This window comes from Calonectris borealis, chromosome 1, assembly GCF_964195595.1.
Source record: "Calonectris borealis chromosome 1, bCalBor7.hap1.2, whole genome shotgun sequence".
Classification (NCBI taxonomy): Eukaryota; Metazoa; Chordata; class Aves; order Procellariiformes; family Procellariidae; genus Calonectris; species Calonectris borealis.
Window position 1 is genome coordinate 187,141,325 of NC_134312.1, and position 26,763 is coordinate 187,168,087.

The window sequence follows — 26,763 nt, forward strand, 5'->3', positions numbered from 1 at the left end:
AAAGGCTACAAAGACCTTAAAGAAAGGGAAGTAAAGAAGAGCAGACAAAAGAACACCTCTGAGGTGGGAGCGCTGACTTTGATCACAGGTTGCGCAGGCGGTTTCAGCAAACGCAGCCTGTTCAGCCACGGGAAGGAGGCACAGACTCTCTCTCCCATTTCTGGAGTAGCTGCAGAGCGTCCAGGAAAGATCTGGGGCAAACTCTTCTATAATGAGTATATCAGTCAAAGAGGGATGGTCTTACACAGCCTAGCTGAGCCAACTCAGTTGAATGGCCATCTTAGACACCTAGTGAACTCAGGCAAACTGAATTCTCCTATCCATATAATGTTTGGGGGCAGCGTATTACTCTCCACTTACTATAGGGAATATATCCCTGTACAGGAAACATGGGGAGATCTGATTCACTAGGTGCCTAAAATGAAGGCAAAACTTATGTGCCTCAGACAGGCAGGCTGTATCCCAACCAAGGCTACCTTTTCCAATCCCAATGAAACCAAGGCTTGCAGTAACCGCAGGAAGCAGTTCTCACTTGTGCAAAAGTACAGTCCTTTCCCCTAAACTACACTGGAATCAGAGATCTAAAAAGTATGAAATCACAGGCATTGAAAGGACCGCAGAGTTCACCTAAAAATTAAAACATTCATACTAGCAATTTCTGAGGTTTTATTCTCTTTTTTTTTCCCCCAAGTAAAACCTCACTGTGTCTTTTCTAGCTTTATTTTATAGAAAGAAAAGGAAGTTAGAGTTTGCCAAAGGGAAAAGGACAAAAATCAGCAAGGAAAATAAGTGTTTCAAAATTCCTAGATGTGCACAAATACAGAGGGGAAGGATGGCAAATATTTCTTTTCAGAATCCTCCTTAGGTAGAAGGAAAAGAAATAATGAATCAAAATGAAATCTCCGGTACGAAGCCAATTGCAAAATAAAAATACAAATCCCTCTCCCAGTACTTCCACAGACCGTCTGGAAGAGTGTTTTTCTCTTTTTGTAAGACAGACAAGATTTCATATCACAAATGGCCAGCACATGGCAGGCTTGAATAATGAGAAAGTGACTTCCCAGCTGAGCAAATATGCATTAGTAACAAGACGCTGATGAGGCCAGACAAATCACCAAGGAAACAGGAGAATGTGAAAGACAAGTCAAAGAAGCTTTAGAAATGAGCCCTCAAGGAAGTTAGCCATGTTGCAGCAGTAAGCAGTAACATACACGCCATCCTAATGTACGACAAGGCATTATTAAAATAAAGAGTATGATTGCGGATTTTTTTAAGGGAGTAAAAAGAAACACAGTGTAATAGTGCGATGTTTCTTATCCCTCCCACCTCTTGGGGACCGTCTGTGTCATATGAACTACACGGATGGCGTTATTTGGAAGGATCATGGGGTTTGCAATGATGAAGGAGTCCAAGCCCTGACTCCCCTGCCCTGGGCTGGTGAAGAGCTGCACGTGGATCAACAGCCCAGCTCCTGCTTGTTGGGCATCCGCCTGCAAAGTGAGTTTTCCTGACTCTCTGGCCAGAGGCAAAGACCATGCTGAACATGTTGGCTCCACAGGTTAACCACCTCAGAGGGGGCCGGGGAGCTGGACACACACCTGATGGGTGAGTGCGTATGGTGGCACTACTGAAGAACTTTGTCCAGCTGCTTCCTTAGGGAGATGCTCCCCTCCCCTCGCTATTAGATTGACTGCAGAGGTCCTACAGCTTTACAGTACTCAGAGTAGGAGGAGGCAGGATTGAACCTGAGAAATATGCCAAATGAGAAAACAGGCAGATTATAGAATCATAGAATCGTCTAGGTTAGAAAATACCTTTAAGATTATCAAGTCCAACCATTAACCTAGCACACAGACACACTGAAACTACCTAAAGGGAGGATACAGAGAAGATAGGCTTTTCTTGGAGTCAGGCTTTTCTTGGATAAGGGCTGAGGGCAAACAGACACATATTCAACAAGGAGCATTTCTATTACATATAAGGAAAATATTCCACAGCGAGGGTGGCCAACAACTTGAACAAGGGCTCTGAGAAGCTGTGGACTCTCCTTCCTTGGAGGTACGGAGAACATAGCTGGACAAGGTCCTGAGCAAAACTGAGACAACTCCAGAGCTGCCCCTGCTTTGAGCAGAGGGATGGTGTACGTGACCTCCAGATCGACCTTCTGACTTATGTTCTCCTATGATTCTAAAGACTACCTAGTAGGTATCAGACAATTAGCTCTCAATTTCTTGTGTTTCTATGAGGCATAGTAATTCAGCCACAGCAGCTACAAGAGGCAGTGTTAGGGGTTGGACAGCAGATGAAAGGAGACCATGGATGGTGCAAAAAACAGCTTAAGAGCCAGTCTACAGCTTTCCTTTCCCAAGTGATTTTTAAGTATATCTCTTACTCCTCAAGAAAGACAAGTTCTCTTCGGCCAGCTATGGACTTTTGCAGCAAATAAGGAAAAGACCCAAGTCCTTAGGAACCTTAGAGAGTCAATCCCTCCTCTCAGAAGTTAAATTCTCACAATTTACTAATAGATACTTAGTGCTAGCATCAGGGATCTGACTTTCACAGCAAATTACACAAGGTCTTTGATTTTGATGGTGGCCTGTGGAGGGGAGAAGTCTGACCAAAGCCCATTGCACCTCATCAATAAAGCTCCCTCCAACCTTTGCTAAATGAGGTGATTGGCCTATTACATAGCCCTTGACTTTACTGGCAATAGGTGAGTGGACAGGTGAGGTTACAGTTTGCTCTGATCCTGATCAAAGGAAGAAGGCCGATCCCAGATGAACATCATGTTCCCTCTGCCCTCATATCCTGCAAGGCCAATGGCATCCTGGCCTGTATCAGAAATAGTGTGGCCCAGCAGGAGCAGGGAGGTGATCGTGCCCCTGTACTTGGCACTGGTGAGGCCACACCTCGAATCCTGTGTTCAGTTTTGGGCCCCTCACTACAAGAAGGACATGGGGGTGCTGGAGCGTGTCCAGAGAAGGGCAACGAAGCTGGTGAAGGGCCTGGAGAACAAGTCTTATGAGGAGCGGCTGAGGGAACTGGGGTTGTTTAGTCTGGAGAAGAGGAGGCTGAGGGGAGACCTCATCACGCTCTACAACTACCTGAAGGGAGGTTGTAGCGAGATGGGTGTTGGTCTCTTCTGCCAAGTAACTAACGATAGGACAAGAGGAAATGGCCTCAAGTTGTGCCAAGGGAGGTTTAGACTGGACATTAGGAGAAATTTCTTTACTGAAAGAGTGGTCAGGCCTTGGAACAGGCTGCCCAGGGAAGTGGTTGCGTCACCATCCCTGGAAGTATTTAAAAGACGTGTAGATGAGGCACTTAGGGACATGGTGTAGTGGGCATGGTGGTGTTGGGTTGACGGTTGGACTCGATGATCTTAGAGGTCTTTTCCAACCTTAATGATTCTATGATTCTATAATTCTACAAGGCAACCAGTAGGCACCTGGTACAATGCACAGTCAAAAGAAGACATGATCATCCATTCATAGCAACCTCATCCTCTCCAGCCTTTCACCTGTACCTGTGCATTGTGGATGCCTCCTCACCAGGCAATGGCACTTGAACTGTATGATCCCATCTCTCCTTTCATGGGACTGCAAATGAGCATGATACAGCATGCTCTTTCTCAACAAATCAAATCAGATTTTTTAAATTTTGATTTCCTATTTAAGAAGAAATATTTTATTTATTTTGAAGGAGAATAAAAAGACCTGACACATTTTAATTAGAAGAATGACATTAGGGAAGAGAATCAATTTACCCACTGTAATTCCCATTGAAACACATTTCCTAGTAGTGGAAACAGAGTTCCTAGTAATGATAGCATCAAACGCATTTGGAAACTATGTAATCAGCAAGCCAACGCTAGTATTTAGGATCTTTTAAAGAATTCACGTATGATCACTGGACTGTAAAACTTATGAGATCTGTCCTTCACCACCAGTAGACTACAGAAGCATGCTAATGAAGATATCAGTTGATTTCTTTCATATTTTAAATAAAATGTGTGCACCTGATTATTTCTCTCTGAAGTATTTATTCTTGCTGCCAATCTCAGTTTAGCTTTACCAGTGGTAGCAGGCAAAAAGATGCTACTCTCCACCATCTTACCACTAGAACAGCTATCAAGAATATGATGCCTAAAGCAACTGTGGGCCCTTATTTACACTTCCACTAATATTGTTGAAGTGGTGGTGGCAGAAGTGGGAAATTAAACACTACTTTCAATAAGGAAAGGTTGTTAAACACAGAGGAGAACCCATTTGGCTTGTCTGAGATCTGGTAAATAATTAGCACTTAATTGCCAGCTGCTCTTTTTTTTTAATATAGTCAGAAAGAGTAAGTATTTTCTGGAAGCTTGAACATGGACAGTACTGTACAGAGCCCTGAAAAGCACAAGATAATACTTATGGGAACATTTCTCTCTGTCCTGGGAGCAGACATATTTCTTAACCAGTTTCCAAATATCAGCCACAGGGTGAGAGAAGAAGAGACAGGCCTGGAAGTGAACATCTGGACATTGGGTCCAGTCCCTTGCACTTATCTTGTATCCATTCCCTATAAAATTATTAGTGTTGATCAATATTGCCATTACTACTCCAGTGCCACTTTTACAGGAAAACAGAAAGATCTAACTGGAATTCATACTGCAAGAGTAGTAATAAAAAACACTTCCAACTTAAATTATTCTGGTCTGTTTATTCAGCAGGTAAAATGCAAATACAAGGGTTAATGTTTTTTCTCTCTTTTATTTACTCTTCTCTTTAATACTGCATTTGGAGAAGAATCAGCTTATAGTTGTGCGTAAGTACATTGGGTGGGTTATATGCTGAATAGATGTTTGGCGAGCAAAAGGCAGGTAGATAAAAAAAGACTATAAATCTCCTCTGCATTTAGGCCATATTAATAAATATAGCCGTAACATGCTTCATCTGTTCAACAATGATGTTAATTTCAGTGCTAAACTGCTACTAGAACCTGTATATTGAAAGGTAAATGGTTGTTATAATGGTCATGGCACTCACATGGCACCAGATTCGGCAATTTTCAGGCAACAGCATATGTGTCTGTGACTGCTGACATCTCAGAAAGTTTGTATGTGAGAGAAAGGAATGGCTGTGACAGTTAACAACATCTGTGAAGGATCTGAGAGCTGCAGACCTAAATGCCAGCTGAGGCTTATTGGAATTTAATAGGTGGTAGATTGGTTAGAAGAGTGATATAGAAAAAAAGTCTCACGATGCCCTACCCTACTAGCTGTTGAAGCCTCCTGGACAGAAATGTGCTTTTCCTCTCTGCTCCCACTGAAAGAAAGTGGACTATGGGAATAGTCAGTTCTTCCATTATTTGTATGAGAAAAAATTACTTTTCATATAGGATACGGGAGGAAAGAGCAATGTCATCTTTGCTTGTAGAAAAAAAATTCTGCTAGCTCAGTGAGGACATCTGAAAATGGACTAGCTCTTCTCCAGTGGCAGGGAATGGCAGAAATCCAATTCATTTCAAAGGCAGCACAGTAAGGCCAACACTAGCTACCTCTGGCTTTTCTACACAGAATGGTTACTGTACATGAGAGGTATATGATCTTGCTTAAAAAGCTGAGAGATGACCCTTGTGCTATCTCACTTAGACAAAAGGGTCCTAATCCGTCTCCCAATGAGCATCCGTACTGTGGAAGCTGTGTGCACCCCACAGTCCTCATTACGAAATATGTACCCTGGCCATCCTCCTTTGAGGGAGCAGTGAGTGTAAGGAGGGAGCTGCGATGCACTCCAGCGGCTCTTCTCACCCTCCCAATCACAAGGTGAGGCATATCACAGAGCAAACTGTCCTTCCCTGGATGAACAGTGAAAGCCTGAAATGATTGCTACTCATCTGGCATTCATCAGAGCCCTTTGAAATAAGGTGTATCAGTCTCAGATGCACGTGCTATTTATTTTACATGCTAAATGATTAGTAAACTGCAAAAGTTAGTCCTCGGTAGGTAGGAAATGTCAGGAGCAATGTGGCCTTTGCAGTAAGACCCTGTGTTGCATATTGAACAGCAAGGACAGGAAGGTATTGAATAGGTGATGATTAACTGTGCACTCTCTGTTTGCGGGGGAAGGAGGAAGGGTCTCTGAGGTATACGAAGCAAAATACACAGGCAGTAGTTCTGGCAATTGCTGGCTTCTGACTGCTCAGGTTCGCAATCTGCATTGCTATTCGAGTGAAATTGAGACTCTTTGGGGAAAAAAAGAAGACAAGACAAAAGAGGACTTTCATCACGGTGCATCAGATTAACACCCATGTGGGTCATCAATAGGGCCAGAATACGTTCAGTCTCCTGCTGAGACATCCCGAGCTAACAGAGTCGGTGGCACTCGCAGCAGTGCATCAGCCTTTATGTCAGCCCTACGCCTACCACCCACGGCTGTTCCTATTGTTCTTGCTTTCCACCCCAAGCCCTAAATTTAGGAGAGACACCCCCATACACCCCCTGCTCATGCAATAACCCCATGGCTAGGCTTTAATGCATCACAGCCAACGAAGGGGAGCTTGTGCTGTCGTTGTGTGTTAGGAGTATGAACCCGAGCTCAGCTGATGAATCGGTCTCTTTAGGGGACCGGGGCAATGAGGTGCCTCTTAAATGTCCCAGATACACCTGGCATTTGCGATAGCAGAACTGTAGGCATTTGTGTACATTTCCTGGAGAAAACATAGGTGGAATCATGGTTTAAATGGGGATTTCTGGATGACACCCTTGCCTGCAGGAGCTTAAATTCAGCCCATCATGCTCACAGAGTTGTGAGAGGAAAGAACATTATCATACATTTACATGATGCAATGAAGCACCGTGCAGAATTACCAGTCTATCAGCAAATGAACCAGTTCAGCAATCAGTACAGCTATGCAAGCATGGCCCCATACCTTGGCCAATTAAGCCTGATGAAAAGGTGGAACTAACTTGTTCAATTAGAGAGCCATGCTAAAGGAGGTGTGCTCTTTAGACTTAGGACTAACTTGAGGAGTAAAACACTGCATTGATGGCTGTGCTATAGACGTGGTTCATGAACAACCCCGTATGACCAGTAAAAACCTAAAATTTACTTGGATATGTGCTAATGAGTGACATCTCCTATGTGGCTTTTTTCAAAGGCTTGTAACGTTATCAATTTCAGGCAGATTTTATAAAGGATGTGGAAATCACATCATTAATTCAATAGAGACTCACTGTCAAATTTTGAGTCCTTGTTTCAAAGCATGAAGGTGGCAAGTGCATTTCCTCAAGAATTTTCTTTGGCGGACAACAAACAAGAAAAGCATAGTTTCCACGCTTTGTTCTTGGAATGGCTGAAACATTTTGATGAGAATTTTTTCAAAAGAATTCTGCTTGCTACTCCACATGCATTATGCTAAACCAAATGGCTAAAATTTGGAAAAATTATATACCCACTGAAAACTGAGTCTTATAATGGTAAGCATTAAGCAACACTACTAGGTGATATTTTCTGCATTACCTATAGTCATGTATCTGGTAAAACATTTCAGACAGAGAGACAAGATTTAAAAAATTCTTACAGCTGTGCTGTGAAGTATTGTAAAAATAGTTACAACTAAAACATCCTTCCTTGTGATCACAGGCTTTGTTAGAGAATACCAAACACTGCTGGAAAAACAGAGCCATTCAAAAAGTGATCTGGTTGGTATGTGTATTCTCATATAGAAATAAATTGAAGGCAATACCACCTATGCAGCAGTGACAAGTTAATTCAATTTCCATCTCAAAATCAGGTAAAGTGTATCTCATTTGTTACCATGGATACAAGACATTATTTCCATTTGTTTCAGATCTCACAGTGGGTATGAAATTAAACTGTGACACAGTTTTATGGAGGAAGTTGACTGAAAACCCCATAAGTTCAATGTCATTAGTCCAAGGATTTTCTTTTTTCGACACAATAAATAAGCAGGTTGCTACTACTGCCCATAAGGTATTCTTCATAAGCAAACATCTGTGTGATTTTGCTGATGCTACTTTGGATCAGTAGGAGTGATGGAAGAGAAAATAAACATTCATTTCATCAGTCCGGCAAATGTGGGAAAGAAACCTGAAAAATATCCAGGTGGTAGAAGTACATTAAAAATACATCGATGTTGTGTATTTTGCTATTGTTTGGCACCAAATGTGTTTACAAAAAAATTTCTTGATTCTGAAAATGTATCAGATAGATAAATCTGCTTTTCAGGCTGCAGCTCAAATCACTTGTTCTCTAGTTTTCAAAGTTAGAAGAAGAAGAGGTGTATGAAAAAGCGGGGGAGAATGAAGAGGAAAGAAGGAGGAGGAATACATGTTTCTAATGCTGACATATATGCAGGGTTCAGGAATTCAATGGCATTCAGTTTACCTTGTCTGAAATTAATTTTAATATATACAAAAGGATAAAAGGGAATACAGGTCTTCTTGTTAAATTATTACTGCTCAAGTCCTGGCTATATGTTTAATATTTCATAGAGAGACTGATTTCCATAGATGCTGAGCACCTGCTATACCGATGGATTTCAGCTAAGGTTGTCATCTCTCAGCATTTACAAAACCAAGCTGAGATAAAACAGTCTACCTAAATCAAAGGTTTATTTCTAAATATTCATGCATGAACTGCATGAAAAGCACAAAGGTTATGGGATGTCATGATTATGGCTAATCATTGAAATCCAAAGCCATCATCCAGCTGCTTAATTGACTGATAATTTCCCACCAAATATTCTGAACTCCACCTCCCGTGCTTCTGTGTTGCTGCCCTCCTCAGCATATTGTCAGACTGGATTATCTGCAATGTCTTCTCCAGTTCCTTGGGCCATCTCTAATTATATCCCATCGGGAGTAAGTAGGTCTGACCCCAAGATGGCAAACTAAAAAAATTCAGAACCTCACAGAAAAATTGTCAGGAACATAGAAACTCTCAGAGGAATAGAGACTACAGTGTCCGTTTCTAGCTGAACAGAGAGATAAGGAAGTCACTCTCTGTTATTGACTTGCATTATTAACATTTGCTTGAAGTTACAATAAAAATCTATTTATATTCTACAGACTTGATTATCCTTCATCCAGACCCCAGGTAGGAAATTATAATAATGCAAAATGAGCGTTAGGGCTCTAGCATTTTGATTTAGTAATATTTTGTGCCAAATTTTCACTAATTTTAATGGAGAATTAGCACCAGGCTGAAATTTAGCACAATATTTATATATGCAGTTAAATTTAATGAAGCCAGTGATATTTAAGTATCCATTTATATAAGGAGAAGATCGTGAATAGACCTCAAGCATATCTAAAGTATACTGAAACCTCAAGTATTTCTGATTAATGATTTCATTCCTAAGTTCGGGAAAGATATTATTCCTGAATTATCAATGACTTATTTTCTATTTTTCAAATATTTTGTTCAGAATTATTCCACTATACCATAAATCACCCTAATTTTGTAAAACTCTGCAGGCTTAAAGGGGTTTATGTTCATATAAACACACATGTAGGCTTGTCTTGTTCTCTGTTATTTGGTGTTAGGTGGGATTTGCAGACTTGTTGGATTCGATGGGTACCGTGATAGCCATGCAATTCCTAATCCAACCAGGCAGCTCATATGTAAATGAATGTCTCCTGGTTTTTGTCATTAAAAAACAGCTCAGTACAATCCGGAAGTGGGTACAACTTGTCCCCTTCTGGAATCTAATAACCGGGAGTGATAGAGGAGCACACGCGTTGATCAGGCACAGATGAAGGCGGTAAAATTAATCTCTGCAGTGACATCTTGAGAAGCTTCATTCTAGACGGGAGCCCAGTCCAGTGTCATGGTGAGCCACTGCCCTTGCACGCTGTCACGTAGCAGCTGAATACAAGTGCCTGGGCAGGAAAGAGGTTATACACCTGCGTGTTGAATGAGAGCTGCTTATGTGTTCCATTAACACATACGTGTTATGGATGTGTCAGACGAAGCAGTGGGAGCAGTCTGGATGCGCTTGCCAAGACTTGCCCTGCATAACGCCAGGAGCACACTGACAAATAAGGGAGAATGGGTAAGATAAACTGAATGCCCCCCCAAAGAGACACATTGCACTTTCTGTCTGACGGGTGTCAGAGAAGAAGTTTGTTGCTGCACTGAACCACTTAAAAATTGCCTGAATGAAAAGGTTACTTACATCCATGGGTCAGCATAAATGATAAAAGCTCAGGAGATAGCATTGATGTTGCTATCCACTTGCAAGTTAGCATGAGGGTAGTCTGGACAAGCTGGAGATGTCTCAGTTATCCTCAAACAAGAGTCAGCAGAAAAAAGACAGAGCTGAGAAGTGGAGATGCATCTAAAGATGCAGATGAATGCAAATGAAGGCACCACAGAGCACTGACTATGCTACACTGGACAAACTTTCTTGAACTTTTGTGCAAGGCCAATTGGATTAAGTGAGGAGAGCAATAGGGGATGTACTGAAGTAATTTGCTCCTAAATAGAACATGCATAAGCAGTTTCCTTGAGTGATCGATGGGTTTACAGTTTATGAATTCCTAAAATGACTATTCCTAAATATGTCCCCAATTCCTCCTCTCCTTTTCCCCATCTAAAATCCATAAGATTTTGACTCTGAAAAGAAATGAAGCCCTTCATGGCTAAGGGTCTTGAGTACAGCTCAGCCCCATGGTACCACTTTCCTAAAAAAGAAGACCCGTGCTTTTCTTCCATAGCAATACCTGCTGCATGCCTTGCATTGTCTGCTGCAGGAACTGCAGCTGCTGGTCCTTCGTCAGGCTTTCTTCCGTTCGAAAGAGCTGCCCTTTCTCCTGTTTCAGGAGCTCCACTTCATTCCTATAAGCGTCCAGCTGCCATCGAAGACTATCGTTCTCTTCCTTTAGTGCATACGCTTGGGCGGCTAGAGCTAAGAGAAAATGAAAATGTGAAGAAATCAGTAAAATGGATTGTTTCCTTACAAATAATGCAGAGGACATTGTCAGGGGAGATGACAATACAGCTGAAAGCCAGTGAGACATTGCAGAGCTGAGACAAGACCCAGCAGAGATGCAAATGATTAGGTTCTGGCAAAGACTGCTGCTGGGAAGTTATTTTCTGGGATGGAAGGAGCCATAAAGCGACCCTGGATAATTCAAACGCTACTTGCAATCTGGCTGCTAAATTTAGGCTTATATTTTAGGAAGAAACTGGCATGCAGTCCAAGGGCAAAGCACCCACCAACTTTACAACATCTTCCCAGTGATATTATAGGAACTTGTACAACCGTTTAATAATTATACTAGTGTAGCAGCCAGATGTTCCAATCAGATCTGTGCTAAGGAATTTTCACTGGATTTAATCCCATGAGAGAGGAAACACAGAAATTCCTCTCCAACCTCGCTATGAACTACTTCGTAGCAACGGTTATGAGGAACCATTTAGACAGAAAAATGATGTAATAGAGTAAAATTATATAAAATGCAAATGCTCAAAAAAAGTGTTGGCACTACAAGAACATTACTACATTAAAGGCATTGAAAGACACTTAAGTCATTTCCTTAGGAAGCTCCATTTGGCCCCTTTTCAATTTAGAATGGCATTTTTATTATCATAACTGATAGCAGGTGTTTGTGAAGAAATCGATTAGTATGCAGGGATGGAAATTACATTTGCCAAATGACTTGCACAGTCTGCAATATAAGCTGAAATTTGTGTAGCAAAAGGCAGAAGGTTATAAAGCATGTACTAGGAACATTATTTAAATAAATTATCCGAACACAAATACATATAGGGAAGTTTGGCTTTCATTACTTTAGGGATATGGTTGTCATCCTATAGAAGAACCCACTCCTGGTAGTATTTATGCTTGGCAGTAGCTATGGTCATTTGGCATAGCAAACTGCCATACTATACTATTTTCCTTCTTGGAACCTGGTAACACAACAACATTACAGAGCAGCTGTAATTAAAAAACAACAATCTACCATAGCCAATTCTATCAACATTTGGTAACTGAAGCACATAACTGATTTACATTCCTGATTAAATGATTTCAGGCTTGGTATCACAGAATTCTTTCTTGTCCATCTACAATAGCAATATAGTTAAACTCCAAATTATAGGAAATTGTGTATTAACTCCATTTAATGTTAAGCCTCTCTTGACTAGACCTTCCGCAGATAAAGAGTCCCCTGTTCCCTGTGATAACATGATTCAACACATTTGTGAAATTATATCAGCACTTAGATAGAATGTCACAATATTTCATTACCAATAAAAATATTTTATCTTTGGTAGGACAAATCTACCTTTTTCTCAGATAATTTTTACTAATTTTAAAATAGTACAAATGCATTATCCAAAATAAAGTACAGTTAGCTACTACTCAAATGCAGACATGGATTGGTTATTGTGCTTAATTTGGATATTCTACAGAAACTCTCTGGAAGATTTAGCAACAGTTACAGTATTGTTACATCAAATTAAATTGTTCCGAAAAGCATGTAATCATCGTTCCATGACAAAATTTACCCTCAAGAAATTGCAATGATGAGTCCAATGGGCAAATAAGAGGATGAAATCCTTTTTTTTTTGTAAGAGCCAACAAACTATGCTAAAACTAATAAAAAAAAAGGCCAAGCAAATAAAAACCTCAGTCTAACAAAAACTCAAGTCAAAATTAAATGATTTGGGTTAGAAAGGGCCTTTAGAAATCATCTAGTCCAACCCCCGCTGCCACGGGCAGGGGCATCTGTCACTAGATCAGGTTGCTCAAAGCCCCCTCCAAGCTGACCTTGAACACTTCCAGGGATGGGGCATCCACAACTTCTCTGGGCAACCGGTGTCAGTGTCTCACCACCCTCATCATAAAACATTTCTTCCTTATGTCCAATCTAAACCTACTCTCTTTCAGTTTAAAACTGTTGCCCCTTGTCCTGTCACTACAGGCCTTGGTCTCTCTCTGTCATTTGTACTCTCTTACTCATACCAATTAGACTCTCCCTAAAGTAAAAAAAAAAAAAAAAAAAGATTTTTTAAGTGCAATACTCTATTCCAGCCAGAAACTGCCTATCCTTCTGCTCTCTGAGAGCATGAAAGGAGACCATCATGGGCATACTCAAGTTTTTATGGTGGCTTGGGAGCAGTAATTCATCTGCTGTCCATCGCCTAATCCAGCTCTTAAAAAACTTCAGAGAGCTGCTGTATAAGTGGAAGGCATAAGGCCTACGTACTTGTTAATCACCATCCCCACTGATATGTGGGTTAGGACCCAGATTCAGCTGAGGTTCAGGCTGCCCTACCTGGAAAAGCTGCTGTCGTGTATTTTCTGGATCACACTACAGCCCAGTTGGATCTCCTTCTCCTTTTGTCCTCCTGGGTGAGTTCAGGCTACCTTGAGTGGGGCTAGGGACAGCGCAAGAAGTCTGCTACAGGGGCAGCAAACCAGGGGAAATGGAAAGGGCTACGACATATTGCAAAAGTAAGTAACCTGTAGGTGATGAACGTACTAGGGTTTAAAAAATAACTCATCCAAATGGAGCAAGTCACATTCTACATAAGCAGTGAAGGTAACCACCCCTTTTTCCTTTATAAATAAACCACAGCTTTTTCACTGTTACACTGCTAAAAAATTCAGAGTTGCACCTCTGAATGCCATTATTTTATTTTATTATTTTCAAACTATTTTTAGTATACTGTATTAAAACCTATATGACAATAATTACACTACAGTACTATGAGGAAGTCCCATCCAAAGATGGGTGCCCTGTTATTCTGGATTGAAGACACCGAAAGACAAAGGCTGTATTTGGAAGAGGTTACAATCCAGTTTAAGACAAAATGGAAATATCCCAAACAATCTAAAGTGAGAGAATAAGAATACAGCAGAGATAAGTTTGTGATATTAGGCAGGATTCCCAGAGGTATACGATTTCTTATCAACGTTATTATACACTCTGGTGATCTTCCTAGCCACTCATAGTAAGCAATTAAAGACAGAGTCCAAGGTAGAAATATGTCCTTAAATAAGGAGGATGCAACACACATAGCCGTAGTGTAACAGAATACCAAATTGTCACAAGCTTTTAAATGAATTAATTATAGGTAAGAGTCCACAAACGATATAGCATTAAATACACGTAGTTCTTTTGCTATTTAATTTAAAGCTACAAATAGTCAATTCCTAACATGTGCGGACAGAGTGGTTAGCAGAAAAGGAGAATAAGTCAAAGAAAGACATCTGGCAGAGCCCAGGGGCTCCAGCTCGTTCAGCACTGGGTAACTGTTTTAAACAAAATCAGAAACATTCTTTATGTTGACCTAACTTACTATAATTTTAAGATATTTATATTTTAGTGAACTGGATTCTGGATTCAGACCAATGTCTCTTTTGATTCCAAACAAAATACCTGTTATATATAAAATGAATTATAATTTAATTATATTTCATTTATAATAATTATATATAATTATATTATATATTATATAAAAAGACACTTCAATGAATACTAAATAAAAATTAGATGAGAATTTTTGGGGAAAAGGAATTTGCATTTTAAAACATAAATATTTTTCAGATTTTTACAGAAATTTTTGCTGTGACTTAATTGGCAAAGTTAATGAATATCTTTTTTGTTGAAAAAAGAGGTTTACTCAGCTCACCTCAATGTAACTTCTGATGCTATTTTACGTTTGGTAGTTCAGATACTTATCTACAGAATCCCTCTCTGAGACATGCTAAAAAGCATCTTTGGATAAAAAGACAATGAATTCTGAAAGCATTTACAGAAGAACTATATACACAGAAGCTCGATCAAAAAAACAACTCCAACAAGACTCTCAAATGCTGCCCATGCTGCAAGCGGAAGAAAATATTCCTACCTAAACAAACACAGCTGGAAACCAGCTTTACAGCATTTTCACTGAGGGATGCAAAATGATACCTGCCAGTCTCAGAGAAACGGCTGGAGGAAGATTAGACATATGCAAGCGCGGGAACCCTTCACACTGATATTTTGAGGACCTCTAAGAGGTTAGGGTGATTTCCTTGTGCTGAGGCAGAAGTGCTATATACAATTTGGCACAGCCTCAGTGGCAAGATAGACTCCATGTAGTGGACTGAGGCTAGACCCGAAGCAAAAAGACACTCTTTTTAAAACAAGAAGTGACTGGCTGATCAGAAATCCACTGAAATCTAAGGATATGCTCATTGACTGGTGTCTCAGAAGAAGCAAACAATTTATTTTTCTAGGGCATCTATCTCGGAGAGTTAGGAGCATGCTTTCTCTACGAGTAGTACTGATCTGTACCTTTTACTTTTAGCTGGTACTCTGTGATTACATTTAACCTAATGCATAATAATGCCCACTGGAGCCAACATAGAGGAAGCGTTCACAGGTGATACAGGGTAATTGTAGTATTTTATGACACATCATGGCATAGTGGCCAGGAAATAAAGTGAACACCCCACGTCTCTGAATGTATCTATTTACTGAGGAAATTAGGGAGAATTCAAAATTTTCTACCAGTGCTATTAATGCACACCTGGGCCGTGCATTTCTCATTAGATGATGCCCTAATAACATTACAGTTAACATTAATGGCAGACTACAAATTTGCATACTGGGGACACTCCAAGTTGAAATGCATAGGCAGTAGCTTATCTCAGGAGTCTGAGGCAATCTGGAAGTAGTATCTGAAAAACAGATGAGCAAACACTAAGAACAATAACAGAAAACCCTCTTGTAAATTCAAGAGCACAGACTAACAGAACTTTTTCTATAGATCTGTTTTTCTATAGATTCTTCTATACTTGTGTAGAAATAGATCATAAAACTGAAAACTTCTGTGCTTATTTGCCTATCTTCAGTCTTTTGGTCTAACCTCTTCAGCAGAATTTCTCAGGGTTTTGGAACTTTAGCCAATGTATCGATACAGTGGCGTGGATGAAAACAGATGAAGAGTATATTCCCAAACTTTCCTGCCATCTGAGTTCTACTAATGCCATTATCCTCATTTCCTGACTTGAAAATAAGGTTTTAAATGATATAATGCTTCTTTTGATAACAGCAACAAGGAAAGCATCAAAAACAGTCAAAATGATGGCTGCTATTATGGTAATTTTTTGCATCACTCCCATTGCAGAGCATTTACAATGTCAAAAAAAAAAACCATCTTGCAAGACACAGCTACTTCTTCAAAGAGTTTTCAGCTTAAGGGACTGAACAAATGTGAGAGGAGAGAAATAAGGACACAAAGTTCACAACTACAAATACAAACAATAAAAGTTATTCTTGGCCTCTAGCTAGCTTGCTTGTTTTTCAAATAGGTGAACTGTGAAGCAGTACAACCAGAGGAAAATCAGCAAGTAAAAATGTTTCTGGAGGATCAGGAAGGGCATGAGCTATGTCTTGATGCTGTAGAAAACAGGCTAAGTTATACAACAATTGCATTTGTCATTCGTAAGGAAGATGGTCTTAGCAGAAGTATGGTGTGGATGGTCTTAGGAGATATGTTGTGTGTTATCTCGAGAAAGGCTTCAAGTGAGGGCCAAGGAAAAGGAACTCCTGGAATTCAAACACGAGGTCACAAGTTTTGGGTCACAAGGTTTTGACAGAATAAAGGCAGAGGTCAGATTCCAGGAAAAGCTAGGTGGAAGAAAAGAAAATTTTGGACCTGAGTTCAATATGTGAAGGAAGAGAAAAGGAAGTGTGGCAGGACTGGTGGTGGTGGCAGAAGAAAGGCGGTGGCATTTTTAAGAGTTACTGGGTATAAAGAGGAAGAGTTCAAAAGTGAGTAATGGGCCCAGTTTCATGTTGAATGCAAAACTATAAGAGGATACACTGGTGCGTGCATGCTGACATGTGTCAGGAAAGGGCAAAGCTGAGACTGGGGCTGCCTTGAAGGAAAAAACTTTGTTTCGTAGGTGGGACCACTGGAGCCTCATTCAGTTTTACCCTAAAAGGCTCTACTTAGTGCTTCAGCCCACAGGAGATGAAACTTTGTGCTACAGTCTGAGGATCCCATCGTGGTCACTCAGCGGCAGGGGGTGTGTGAGGTGATGCCAGTGAGTGACCCACACCTTGAGGTGGGTGGGAAGGTCGGGTTTGCAGGAGGTTTGTGAGGTAGTGGGAAGGAAGCCATGGCCCTCATTGCAGATGGGAAGCTGGATGGCCTCTGAGGTGGGGACACAACTGAGCAACTAGAGAAGTGTTAAGCTATGTCTCCACCACAAACTGTCACAGCTGACCCTCTCTCGGTATTCTCCACTAGTTGTCAGCTCCTGGCAGAATGAGTTGAGACCGTTATTATCTATAACTGCCCAGGTAGAGATCCACTTGTCTCACACCTGACTTTTGTAAACCCTACCATAAAATCTGAGCTCTGAGAACAAGTTTTAGTTACATATGCTCTGTACACAGTTCAAAGGCATTTGGGAAAGCAACTCTTTGAAGGTATCTCCAGGAAGCTTTCTGGAAGAGCAAGACTAAGCTACACCTTGGTTGCTTTGAGGCATCTTCTCAGCCCACTTTACAACAATGTCAGGCTCCGGAGTCCTCCGATATTTAAAGTGGTTTTGATCCATTGCCTTGAGTTCCTAGAGGATACTTTATTTTCTTTATGGACAGTTACTAAATACTCGATTACCAGCATAAATGGTGCTCAGATGTCAATGATGGGGGCATTGAAATATGTCTGATATTAGCAGATAAAAGCAACATTACTCCTACACTGCGTTCTTTAATAAATGCCTCTTCCATTGTTCTCCCATGTTTCCACAAAAATAGACTATGTCACTTGGCTTTTTAAAAAAAAATCCTTTGGTTAAAGCTTGAAAGCAGCTAGCTAACTAGCCTGAATAAACTCTGAAAACAGAATTAGAATGGTATAAAAATAAATAATTTGGAGCAATTACAAGCTAACCTAGCCATGAACAGTTTTTTCTTTCCCCTCAGACATAATGTAACCAAACAGTGAAGCAATTTCCACATTTTTTTCTAATGTTAGGCACCCTTCATTTGAATGTTTCAGTACCTGCAAATTTAAACTCTAAGGGCACTAATTATCCTATATGAGAAGGGGTTATTGTCATTAATATTAGTGGGAGTTAGGGCCCTCACACTGGGAGGGAGATTCACCCTTTTACAAAACCTGCTTTATTCAGGTGCAGTTGCTTCAAAGTCCTTTCCTCACCATGCAGCCTATGTTCAATGCAGAGAAGCTCATTATACCAGTTACATTCATGATGATACCAGATGTTCAAATTGAATACTCATGAGAATTATTTTCAGGCTTCCTATTCACATAAAACTTGCTGGCAAACAATTAGTAAATGGAAAGATGCTGCCAAAAAAAAAAAAAAAAGAAGAAGAAAAAAGGAGAAAGAAAGAAGTTGCACCGTCATTTAACTGCAATTTTATCCATCCCGTCCAGTACAAACAAGTGTAACATTTGAGAAACCAAAGCATTTCTCTGAAGAGAGATTTTCTCAGTTTACAAAACTTCTTCCTGCTTAGCGGACTTCAGCAATAGCACTGTTCTTTCCCAGGTTTACTACATATGTGGCTCACCAGTAATTTATGAAGGCTTATTATTTCTTGTGTAATGAAGCATATCTCTTTGCAAATAGCAAAGAAGGTGTAGGGAAAGGGAGGGCAGATTACAATCCAGCTGGGCCTAATAACAAAAAGTAGCATGCAAATGCTGGCTCTGCAATGGACTGAGAATGCCCTGGAGAGCAGTGCTGCCAACTCCTGTGGTGTTATGATGAGTCTCACGGTATCTGACATTTTATTTAAAACCCTAGAGAGATCATTAACTGAAAACCTCCACTTTAAGTTTCTGGACTAGTGGCTTCCAAACTTTCTAGACTGTGGATCAGTACCCACTCTCTGTATTTCACCATGCTCTCACAAACCCTGACTTTTAATTAAAAACACCAACAAGGCAATTTAATCTCACTGTTTCAGCCAGTCCTAGGAATAAGATGCAGATTACTTACTACAGTCTTACAAATGTTCATTGGCTCAGGAGCTCAGTTTGGGATCATTCATCTAGACCTCATGGCTGCAGAAAATCCACTTAAACAGTGAACCAACTTTCTCTAGAGGGCTCAAAAGACAGAAGGCTAATCTCCTACTTTAAGCCAATCTTTCTACCCCTCTCTTTGTACCTTCCTCTCCTTTACCTCTGTATTGGTTCTGTTCAATTCACTTCCTCCTTCAGCTCCAAACCCATGAGTCCATCTCTTTGTTCATTTGTAATTCCCACTTGCCTGACATTTCCAGATGTTTCTCTCTTCCCTCACTCATACTTACTTTGCAGTACATTCTCCAGTCCCCTCTTACCCAGTTCTGTCCCAGGTAAATTGCAGCATTAAGTGTTTTGGACTTTTCCTACAAAGATGTCACATCACATTACTGAAATGCATATTTAGAATTTGGAAGAGACCACCTTGTTACAATAATATCAAAGCCTGTCACATTTTAGGTCTATTTTACTTGACAGCATCTCTTTGGAGAATAGGAATCTACACAGCTTGTAAATGATATTTTGACAGTTGCTAGTTAATCTGCCCCGTTGAGATAATTTTCTCCAGGTCACCTCTTTAAAGCAAAGGGCCCTTTTTTCCTCTCCTTTTTGGGTTGCATTTCTTCTACCACCACCCATGATATGTACCAAGCCCAACTGACTTGGCATATGTATAAGGGGAGACAGGAGAGGGAAGAGTTGGCTCTGCACAGACAACTGTGATGGGTGGACTGTTAGTTGGGTTGGTTGTTGCGATGCTTTCCTGCTTGGTTCTCCTCTTGAACCAGGGGCGTAGGAAGCAAGCCATCATACGAAAATGTAGGGGTATGACTTTGATCAAAAATAGTAGCAGTTCTCAGATATTTTCAAAATTCAGTAAAAATCACTCTTTTTCACTGCTTATTAGAGTATTTGGTTTGTGATGAGGTGAATTTTTCAGATACTTTGTGTTTACCAATAACTGCTGCCTCAGTTAAATATAATTAATCAAGAACTGAATCTCTTTTAGAGGTTCTGCTTTTTTTCCTAGTTGAGAAGTAGAACTGTTACAACACTTTTAAGAGATTGTCCTTTAAAGATGCCAGCAAAGAAGTGACTTTTTCCTCTAATCAATGATATTAAAAAAATTACTGTATTCCTGTAACGCTAAAAATGAACAGAGGAGATTTTAGTCTCGAGAGGGAAGGAGTATGTTCACTCAAGTAAGAAAAGCACTGGTTACTGGGGAGATGCCAAGTGGCATTGATGACCCTCTCCCACATCAGTAATGGAAAAAAGCTGCTTCTATTAATGGTGCTTTGCAACTGAGGGTACAGACATTTGAACTCTGCATAGCACAAGAGATGCTGATGAATGCTCAGTGTTTCATATACGTTATTTTAATCTTATGTATATTGCATAAACGGATTGTATGTGCATACATGTGATACATAAATTACTTAGGATATTCAAATGTTATATAGGTAAACCTCTGTAGAGGTGGGTTACTGATAGTTACTTCTTAGGAGTCAAAGTAATTGCTATATTTTTATTCAGACTTAAACAATAAACACTGGCATTTATAAGATGCACGGCTGCATTGCTGCTGTTGGCATTCGAACTAGAAATTGCATTCAGGCGCAGCACCACTGCGACAACTTGAAAAAATAATCTGTAGGACTTATAAACATGAAGAAACTGTCATTGCTACTTGGAAACAAACTTGACAGCATGCACGTGAATCCCTCAATTTGTCACATTCATTAGAGAAGAAATGGCTGATCTGAGCGTTTTAAGTGACTGTGGTGTTTTGAATTGTTCTGATTTATAATGGGCAAATTTTGTTCGTAAATGTAAAGTGCTTTCTATAAATGTGAGGATAAACCACCTTTGTACAAAATTCTATTGCACCTTAAATTGCAGGAGAGCATTTATCCAGCTATCTCTCTGATCTTGTACTTGATTGGAGGGCTGAGCTAATTTTTCTTTCAAAATTATGCATAATACTGAAATACTTGCTCAGTTACTTTGGCCTTAGATAAAAAAGGATCTTAAATATGGGAATATGTTTTCACCTCTTTAGAAGGCATAAGCAAATGATCACATGAAGCTTGTAATTTCTTGACTCTCACATTCAGAGGCAGCATTTCTTGAGCCATTTAATCTTTATGTGAATGGAAGAGTGTCCAGAAGAGCTGTATCTGCAAGCCTCCTTTTCTCCCCTCCATCCTGCCTTCAGCGTATTCAGTATCTGCAAAGAGAGGCCACTGTGCTTCTCCACAATTTGACATGTATAGTAGGTATTTTCTCAGCCACTGAAAAATAAAATGTGTGGCAAACTTGCATATGACAGGGTTCTACAGAGCTTAGTGGTACTTCCAGTCCTTTCAGAAACAGGCAATTTAATAAATTTGCAAAAAGTGTGTAACTTTGAAGAGATAACTGTGAAATACTCCTTGTACCAGACTTTCTGGGTAAGCCACTGCTTAGGACTTTGTATCTGTGGGTGTTGAGCAGAAGGGGAGTGCAAACACTCCAAGCAGCAGGCAGTAGCTTGTGGGATCAAGGTCTAACAGCACAAGCATCTCAAAACCTATCAACAAAACATGATGAGACAGAATGACTATCTGATAATAGAACAACATGAGGAGAGCTATTGCTTTTTATCATTTTCTTCCTCGACTGTTAAAAGTGCTCACTTGTCTTCAGAGCTCAGACAAATTTAAAAGGGAAGACAGTCTATGTCTGACACGTGACAAAGAAGCGATGAAGAAACTGGTGTTGTGGACTAGTAACCATCCAAATCTCTTCAGAGAGATCCCTGGTTGACATGTGAGGTGGGCACTCGGCAGTTGTAGAAGCAGCTCAGCAATCACTGGATACAAGTGCTGTAAAGACATGCTTGGCATAGTTCTTGCACCTGATGAAACCTGCTGTGCATGAAATATGGGCAGGGCTGCATAAATAAACAAAAAGGTTGCAAAGTGTTTCGCCCATTGAAAAGCAAAAAAAAAAAAAAAAAAAGGCCATTAGAACTCCTAATTTAAAAAAAAAAACAACCAAAAAGCCCACCTTTCTTTTAACAAAGAAGAAACAAATTTTCCTCCTTTAGAGTTCTTTATGCTGGTGTTCAAGGAGTCACATGCTGGAATTAGTGGAGAAGTGGAATAAAATGGTATGGTTTTGGTATGGTATCTATCTAGTTCATCAGTCAGTCATTTCACGTCCTAGAGGACTGTTCTTTGTTTTCTCATCTCTCTGCCATGAATCTAAAACCAAATAAGACTAAAAGAAGATCACTCACCTCCAAGCAGCTTTGAATCCACTTGGCTTTCAACTTTATGAACCAAATCCTTCAATATATGCATACGTGTCATCAGTAAGAAGCTTATTTTCTTGAGATGGTCTTTAAGCCAAACCCAAAGAGCAGGACATCATGAAACTCCTCTGAATCTAAGATTCATTCACCAAAGTAAACCAGCATCACTATCTAGTAGTAGATTTGGGAGTTTCTGTGGCCATCCAGCTTCAAGAATGAGCTCTGCTGGGTGTGTTTTTAACCCCTGGCATGCAACCACATCACAGACTGCCAGTCAGCTGGACACACAAGGAACGAGAAGCTGCATGCTTTGAAAAGGAAGCTTTTAATGCTTTGGAAACTTCAGCCAGCCTTGCATGTCTCGTGACATAAGGATGCTCCCCAAACCTGCAATTATGAGTTTAGAAGCCTGTACTGATATTGGAAAAGACTCTGCTTTCTGATCGTTATCTCCTCTGACACCTTGGCAATGGCTGATGTTTCCTGGATTTAACGATGGATAAGAAGGTACCTAAATCTCCACCTCAAGCAACATCTGCAAGCTTCTCTAATGTGCTGGGGTGAAAAGGGTTTCTAAAAACAACAGGGCATGAAAGGCAGCATAATTAAGAAAACCTAAAACCAAGAGCTTAGTTTAAACAATAATAGAAATGATCTTTCATTGGAGGTCAGAAATAGGGTTTAGGCTGAAGCCACTCTTGAAGAAATCTGTTCTTTATGCTCTGTTCAGAATCAACTGTCTTCACTATTATAAATAGGGCTCATTCTCTTGAAGGCTAAATATGAGAGTAAGAGCACAAAAGCTTTATATTGGAGAGGGCACTATAAGGAAGGTCACTTTATAGAAAGCATGAAGTGTAATTTGGAGAAGAATGCTAATACCAGCTATATCAGATTGTGAGGAAGCTGAAAACAGCATATGTTCTAATATTGTCTTTTATTGATTTTGCTGCCAACATCCCACTTCAACAATGTTACAGCCGCACTTCAGGATTCTTAATGGAGGGGGATGGAGAAAATCAATATACAGAGCTTGCTTCTGCTCCCATTGAAGTCAGTGCGAGTTTCATTATTAACTGCAATGAGCACAGGACAGAGTTCAGACTGTTTTGCCGCTTTATATTTGTTTTTTCTTTCCTTTTTTATTTAACCTCCTAAGGGGCAATGTGTATTGTTATCCTACGTTTTAGAAAAGTCCTGTTTAAATAGGGCAATTCCATATCAAACTGCAAGTCTACATATTCAGAAATGATGCCCTGCTTTATGAAACCTAATGAAAAATTATAGCCTGTATCCTGAACTGGGGAAGTTATAATAAAAGATATAGGATTTGAAATAAATTCTAATAACAAAATCATTTCTTTCTCAAGAATATTTTCATTCAGATATAAAGCAAATAAAAACAGTTTAACTTTCACTGACTTGTAAAATATTACTTTGAATGTGCATTGTTTGTGCCATTACAAATAGAGCGAATGCACCCAAACTTCTTTTCACTACTATTTTAATGCTATTTACGCAAAATGAAATATGCTAAAATTATCTCCAAAAATTATAAGCATCATCTTCATTCCAACAACATGCTGTTAATTTTGTTCTAGCATGAAGGTAAACCATATTTTAACATGCTGTCAAAATGAGATACTAAGAATGTCAATAAAATGACACTAAAATAAATGTAAATTTAGATTGCTGTCACAAGTGGCTGCTTGGTTTTGTGAAGATGTTAGGTTGCTATAGCATTTTCCATAGCAACTTTGCATCTTGTTACATAAATAATCCCTCAGTGTCCTTAAAGTTTACTAAAAACAGGATTAAATCTATTCTCATATGTAATGATCCTGCATAAAACCTTATCAGTATGAAATACCCAGAAAACATGATAAAATGTAATCTAGATAATAGTATTTCTGGCAGTTGAAAAGCATCAAAGCGCAACAGACTTGTTTTGTAGTAAATGGGACAGCCTCCTAAAACCATATTAGGAAAATGCCTTTGAAGTGTCTGTTTCCTCTAAAAATTGAAAGTTAGGTTAACCCCTTCACTGCTGTGTCCACAGGACCAGCACAGACCTTCATCCCGAAGCTGATGTGTTGTGCATGCTCCAGAGGAACTGGCCCAGTACCTGGGACAGGACAAGGCTGGCTTTATTCCCTAGGGAAGATAGGCTTGGCAGCTATATCTTCAGCCCTGATTCATCAAGGCATTTCTGCTAAATTCAGCTGCACAAGAAGCATTATTAGAGCCAAATGGACTTAAAACCAGGGGCATAAAATTAGGTCCCTGCCTATATGCTTCCTGAATTTCAGCTTATTTTTGTAAAAGCTGTGGGAAAAATGGAATGCATTTTAAGGCACAAAATTGGAGTCTGCCTGATGATAACAGCTCTGAACTGGCATGCTGTGAAAGACACTAAAGCAGACTTTTCCTGGCATAGAGGGAGTAATCATCTTGTGCTGCTTTCTAGTGATCATCCCTGATGGTCCCTGGGAGCAAAGCTGATTGTCTGCTGTGTCCAGAGCATTTCCATTCAAAGGGAAGTTACTCCACTCGGAGAGCTCAAAAGGGTTGTTCAGCTGTCTTCTCCGGCCAGACAGGGGACCGTGTCAATACAGTGACAATTCAGAGCTTCAGATTTTAAATATGTTCTTTTCTTCGAGATTGCTTATAAAACCTGGTTAGTAGCTTCTGTTAACAGGGTTTATTTTCCTCTTCATACGCCTTTATATGTTTATTACCCCAGGGCTGATTACGACACCAGCTGCTGATGGCTTTGAAATGGTATTGATTTATTTGAGGAAAAAAACAATGCTAGCCCATTAATTTCTAAAATAAATACATTTTGTTATTTTACATTATCTTTATTAACAAGTGTTTAAAAGGAAAAAGGGGAGATTATGGGCTTGTTAAATATCAGTATTACTTTCACGAATTCTGATGCCGAAAAGCTATGGAATGGAGAGGTAATGACAGAAAAATAGGTCAGACTTTTGTTTAAAACTTAATCTCCCATAAAAACAAAAGATTAGACTTACAAGAAAGGAAGGGAGAAATATCTGATCCCTGGGAACAGAAGGAAGAGGAAGGTCTGACATGAAATCTGCTATGACACTGGGCCAGTCAGAAGAAAAAGAAGAGCAAAGCTCAGCTCCACACAGCTGGGGTTCAGCAATTTCTATTCAAAGTTGTAACAAGCTATAGAAAGCTTTCCTACCAGTTTAATCCAGCTATAAAACACATTTTCCATTCCACGTGTGCATCTCTGCATTCACACAAGCCTTAGAAAATGCAAAAAGAGGATTGAATTGCAGAGAAAAGATGAATAAGCATCACACAGATCACTTTGGTGTTGTTTCAGGCTTTCCTTGAAGACTTGCCAGGCTTGCAACTTTCAAGGTAGACTTATGAACAATATCACAAAGTCTGTTTTATGCTGTGTGCACAGGAGTGCGATTTTCAAATACTGAACTTTCATGAGGACTTACACTCTTCGGTGGAATGGACTGCCTACTGTTCAGCCTGTCTTCTATGGCAGCTGACTTATCTGATGCTGCAAATAGGAGAGATCTGTTCAGGAGAGCACTTAAAGATCCAACCTACTGTTCAAGGCAGAAAGAGCTGCAATGTTTAAGTTTGGCACCTACTTTAGGTATGTTTGAAATCCTGTCAGAGAGGCCTAAACTGTCCTGACTTGGAAGGCAGCACCAATCTTAACGTGTTCAAATTGGGCTTCCGCTACATAACTTGCAATTTATTATTTGCATGCAGTCCCCGAGATGTTATTAAGTTACTTCATCACAGGTAAAACAATGGTGGTGAAATGCTCCAGGGGCCCAATGGGTGGGCTACTGCAAGTCCGTTCAACCAGAGAGAGCCCTATACCAAGGCATTTACCGTCCATGTGGACAAGACAGGAGGCGGGTGAATGAAAGGAAGCATCGTTGCCTCTATTTGATAGTAGGCAACTGAGATAACATGAATTCATTGATTAGTGCAGGCAGGGGGTATGCAGCAGAGCTGGGATTTGGCCCAGAGCTCTGGGATCCCAGTCAAAAGCCTTAATCACGCGACTATCCTTCCCGCATCCCTCTGCAAGCACTGTGCATTTCTGTCTCTTCTGCGGTGCCAGCCGCAGTCTCTCGCTGAAGTTGGAGTTGTTAGAATTAATGGCACGTCGCTGAGAACTGCAAAAGGAAGAGATTAACCCACCTCCCCTTAAAGTAAAATTACAGGTGCCTTCTAGGCATAAACCAAACTTCAGCTCTTTTCTACAACACACAGCTTCACTTCACTAATTCTTAAAATTACTTTGGAGGCTTTTACATGTGGATCCTTATTCCCAGTGCCAGCAGGTGGGAGACGAAGCATCCATAAATCCTGATCGTTCTGAAGATTTTCATATATCCTCTAGACTCCAGCACTGAATCTCTTTTTTTTTCCCCTGAG

The 26,763-nt window shown here is 40.1% G+C and overlaps 1 protein-coding gene across 2 annotated transcripts in view; it reads right to left on the bottom strand.

Moving 5' to 3' along the window:
- The window catches only part of ENOX1 (ecto-NOX disulfide-thiol exchanger 1), a 376,506-nt gene that overhangs the window by 32,833 nt on the left and 316,910 nt on the right, over positions 1-26,763 (bottom strand). For both annotated transcript variants that reach the window (XM_075139390.1, XM_075139385.1), the window contains one exon: positions 10,733-10,917. In XM_075139390.1, coding sequence (XP_074995491.1) covers positions 10,733-10,917 — 185 coding nt within the window. The remainder of the gene's footprint in view (positions 1-10,732; positions 10,918-26,763) is intronic.